At 33.9% G+C, this 5000-nt stretch overlaps 1 protein-coding gene across 1 annotated transcript in view; it reads right to left on the reverse strand.

Annotated features, from left to right (window-relative positions):
* Positions 1–5000, reverse strand: part of LOC125042064 (alpha-(1,6)-fucosyltransferase-like) — a 26901-nt gene that overhangs the window by 10069 nt on the left and 11832 nt on the right. Inside the window, exons 7-9 of the mRNA XM_047637527.1 lie at positions 3128–3293; positions 2585–2610; positions 829–1003 (exon numbers count right to left, since the gene is read on the reverse strand). Coding sequence (XP_047493483.1) covers positions 829–1003; positions 2585–2610; positions 3128–3293 — 367 coding nt within the window. The remainder of the gene's footprint in view (positions 1–828; positions 1004–2584; positions 2611–3127; positions 3294–5000) is intronic.

Consider the following 5000-nt stretch of genomic DNA (forward strand, 5'->3'; position numbering starts at 1 on the left):
GATATGTGTAACACATGGTGGCCGAAAGAAGGGGAAGATAGAAGAAAGGGGAAGGTAAAAGACGACGTGGGAGTTAGAATTTACATATTTGGCATGTTATGTGTTAAGTTCTGTGAAAACCGTTCTAACGATACTTGTAAAAATATCAACACTGATAAACAAATAATGAGTGAATATCAAGATATGATAAATACACAAATGGCCCCTAATGCACTTTGGGAAATTGTTTCTTAAGAAGGTCAAACTTCTGTTAGGCCGAATGAACAGAGAATGTATACAAATATAGGACGGTATTATTTTCCACCCTTAATGATAAAATTTACATATTTATTTGGTACATATTCATCATCGTAAATTGATTTGGAGTTAAGACAAAGTGTCTACTCGTATATCTCTATGTATTTGGAAAGAGAGAGAAATAGAGGATGGTTCAGTAACAGTGTTAATAAGAAAGAGAATGAGAGAGACAGACAGACAAACAGACAGACAGAGAGAGATAGATAGAGAGAGAGAGAGAGACAGAGAGAGAGAGAGCGAGTGAGCGAGAGAGAGAGAGAGAGAGAGAGAGAGAGAGAGAGAGAGAGAGAGAGAGAGAGAGAGAGAGAGAGAGAGAGAGAGAGAGTGAGAGCGAGAGCGAGAGTGAGAGCGAGAGAGACAGAGAGAGAGAGAGAGAGAGAGAGAGAGAGAGAGAGAGAGAGAGAGAGAGAGAGAGAGAGAGAGAGAGAGAGAGAGAGAGAGAGAGAGAGAGAGAGAGAGAGAGAGAGCGAGAGAGAGAGTGAGAGAGTGAGAGAGAGCAAGAGTGAGTTTGTGCGGAGAATACATACTAACCATTGGACTGACAGGTATGTTGCAGAGGATTTTCCTGGCAGATTTACAATCAACGGGATTTTGCAACGCGTGGATTCGGTGCTGTATCAGGTCGCTAAGTTTCTCTACCTCGCTCTTTTGCCAATCGTAGAGACCAGAATCATTGCGAAGTCTCCAGAGGTCGTACTGGGTCACTCTGTGTATAAGGAAGTCATTGTATTTGTTGTATGTTTGTCTGTGTATGTGTATATGGATGTATGTGTTTATGTGTGTGTGTGTGTGTGTATACACATTATATATATATATATATATATATATATATATATATATATATATATATATATATATAGCTATCTATCTGTATTTATAACTATCTATCTACCTATCTGTCTTGCTATCTATCTGTATTTATATATGTATGTTTGTATGTATGTGTTTGTGTGCACATATATACAAAAACTATATATATATATATATATATATATATATATATATATATATATATATATATATATATGTGTGTGTGTGTGTGTGTGTGTGTGTGTGTGTGTGTACACAAACACACACACACATATATGCACAAATATACGTATATTTGTCTCTATATGTTGTATATATATACATATATACAAACATATACATACCTATCAATGTATATATATGTATATATATATATATATATATATATATGCACACACACATATTATATATACATATATGCATATATATGTGTGTGTGTATATGTATATGATTATATATATAAATATATACATATATTCATATATCTGTGCGGGTGTATGTTTATATATGAATGTGTGTATATGTGTTTGTATACATGTACATATATACATGTACACACACACACACACACACACACACACACACACACACACACACACACACACACACACATATATATTGTTACGTAGAGTAGCTTTATAATCTACTCAAGTAAAGGAGATTTTTTGAGTTTGCCTTTACCTATGGATCTTGCACTGTTGTAGTAGTGAACAGAAATATGCATTAACTGTGCAGGCTATTTTTTATGGAAGACTAATAATTATTCTTGATAATGATAATCACAAGAAGCTTAGGAATTATCTATAATCATAATGGAAAAAAGGTGTCAAAGGTAAATAGTTCTGACCCAGCGGACTCGAACTGGAACTTGGTGGAGGTGAGACGCACGGTCTTGGGGTATTTTGTTTTTGGGCTATAATTTAGCTGTACGTTTGTTTACCTCAGTACCCTGTTTCCAACATGATTATATGATATTATTATATTTGATGTTGTGTTTTTGAAATTGGATTTCCGTTGATTTTGTTGTGTGAAAGGTGACCAGTGTTTTGGGTGATGCCCAGAGTGTTATTGGAGATATGTCAAGAACCAGAGCTGTTTATTTTACTTTTGTGCAGCAATGATGTGCCTTATTCTTTTTTTTGTGATTTAATTGAGCTGCCCTATTGTTGGCAAACTGGTGATTGAAGGACAAACATTAATTTTGTTCTCAAATACTTGTTGGCATTTGCCAGCGTGTAAATTAATTTCAAAGTAATACATGGTAAACCTCTACTATTGTTTGATATTTCCACACTCTTGCATCCTTTGAGTTATTCATTGGTGATTTAAATAGATTAAGTGTATAGAGAATTAGAAGGTATGAAAAGTGATTGATAGTCTACTCAAAATTAATATTTCATTAGAACAAGAGAAACCAACTGTTTGTAACTTGACTTTATGCAGTACTAAGATCAGAATGTTAAAGTTTCGAATTTACCTTGGGAAGTTTACAGTTAAGTTGCTCTGTACCCGTTTTGATTAATCCCCTAAATTAGTAAAGGCAACTCTCCATTAAGAGAGATTTAGTCGAGCAAGGAACTTGATTGTAACTATATATATATATATATATATATATATATATATATATATATATATATATATATTTAACAGCCTTTCATTTCACTGCAGGACATAGGCATATCTTAATTCACTGTTGAGAAGTTATTTGGCAGTGCCACCCTTACCTAATTGGATCCCTTTCCTAATCAACCACGGTTCGGCGCGCTAACACTTGTGTCACGGCGGCAACTTCCCCTACGACACCTACGTTTGACATCTCAAGGCGATATGTCGTTTTCTCGCCGTGAGATCGGGCTCAATCAGAATGCAGGCATTTTTACGACTGCCGCGACAGAGAATTGAACTCGGAATCATGAGGGTTGGAGTCCAGTGCAGTGTGTGTGTGTGTGTGTGTGTGTGTGTGTGTGTGTGTGTGTGTGTGTGTGTGTGTGTGTGTGTGTGTGTGTGTGAGTGTGTGTGCATGTGTGTTGTTGCAGAGGATTTTCCTGGCAGATTTACAATCAACGGGATTTTGCAACGCGTGGATTCGGTGCTGTATCAGGTCGCTAAGTTTCTCTACCTCGCTCTTTTGCCAATCGTAGAGACCAGAATCATTGCGAAGTCTCCAGAGGTCGTACTGGGTCACTCTGTGTATAAGGAAGTCATTGTATTTGTTGTATGTTTGTCTGTGTATGTGTATATGGATGTATGTGTTTATGTGTGTGTGTGTGTGTGTATACACATTATATATATATATATATATATATATATATATATATATATATATATATCTAGCTATCTATCTGTATTTATAACTATCTATCTACCTATCTGTCTTGCTATCTATCTGTATTTATATATGTATGTTTGTATGTATGTGTTTGTGTGCACATATATACAAAAACTATATATATATATATATATATATATATATATATATATATATATATATGTGTGTGTGTGTGTGTGTGTGTGTGTGTACACAAACACACACACACATATATGCACAAATATACGTATATTTGTCTCTATATGTTGTATATATATACATATATACAAACATATACATACCTATCAATGTATATATATGTATATATATATATATATGCACACACACATATTATATATACATATATGCATATATATGTGTGTGTGTATATGTATATGATTATATATATAAATATATACATATATTCATATATATGTGCGGGTGTATGTTTATATATGAATGTGTGTATATGTGTTTGTATACATGTACATATATACATGTACACACACACACACACACACACACACACACACACACACACACACACACACACACACATATATATATTGTTACGTAGAGTAGCTTTATAATCTACTCAAGTAAAGGAGATTTTTTGAGTTTGCCTTTACCTATGGATCTTGCACTGTTGTAGTAGTGAACAGAAATATGCATTAACTGTGCAGGCTATTTTTTATGGAAGACTAATAATTATTCTTGATAATGATAATCACAAGAAGCTTAGGAATTATCTATAATCATAATGGAAAAAAGGTGTCAAAGGTAAATAGTTTTGACCCAGCGGACTCGAACTGGAACTAGGTGGAGGTGAGACGCACGGTCTTGGGGTATTTTGTTTTTGGGCTATAATTTAGCTGTACGTTTGTTTACCTCAGTACCCTGTTTCCAACATGATTATATGATATTATTATATTTGATGTTGTGTTTTTGAAATTGGATTTCCGTTGATTTTGTTGTGTGAAAGGTGACCAGTGTTTTGGGTGATGCCCAGAGTGTTATTGGAGATATGTCAAGAACCAGAGCTGTTTATTTTACTTTTGTGCAGCAATGATGTGCCTTATTCTTTTTTTTTGTGATTTAATTGAGCTGCCCTATTGTTGGCAAACTGGTGATTGAAGGACAAACATTAATTTTGTTCTCAAATACTTGTTGGCATTTGCCAGCGTGTAAATTAATTTCAAAGTAATACATGGTAAACCTCTACTATTGTTTGATATTTCCACACTCTTGCATCCTTTGAGTTATTCATTGGTGATTTAAATAGATTAAGTGTATAGAGAATTAGAAGGTATGAAAAGTGATTGATAGTCTACTCAAAATTAATATTTCATTAGAACAAGAGAAACCAACTGTTTGTAACTTGACTTTATGCAGTACTAAGATCAGAATGTTAAAGTTTCGAATTTACCTTGGGAAGTTTACAGTTAAGTTGCTCTGTACCCGTTTTGATTAATCCCCTAAATTAGTAAAGGCAACTCTCCATTAAGAGAGATTTAGTCGAGCAAGGAACTTGATTGTAACTATATATATATATATATATATATATATATATATATATATATATATA

Source organism: Penaeus chinensis, chromosome 31 (genome assembly GCF_019202785.1).
Source record: "Penaeus chinensis breed Huanghai No. 1 chromosome 31, ASM1920278v2, whole genome shotgun sequence".
In the NCBI taxonomy this organism is placed as follows: domain Eukaryota; kingdom Metazoa; phylum Arthropoda; class Malacostraca; order Decapoda; family Penaeidae; genus Penaeus; species Penaeus chinensis.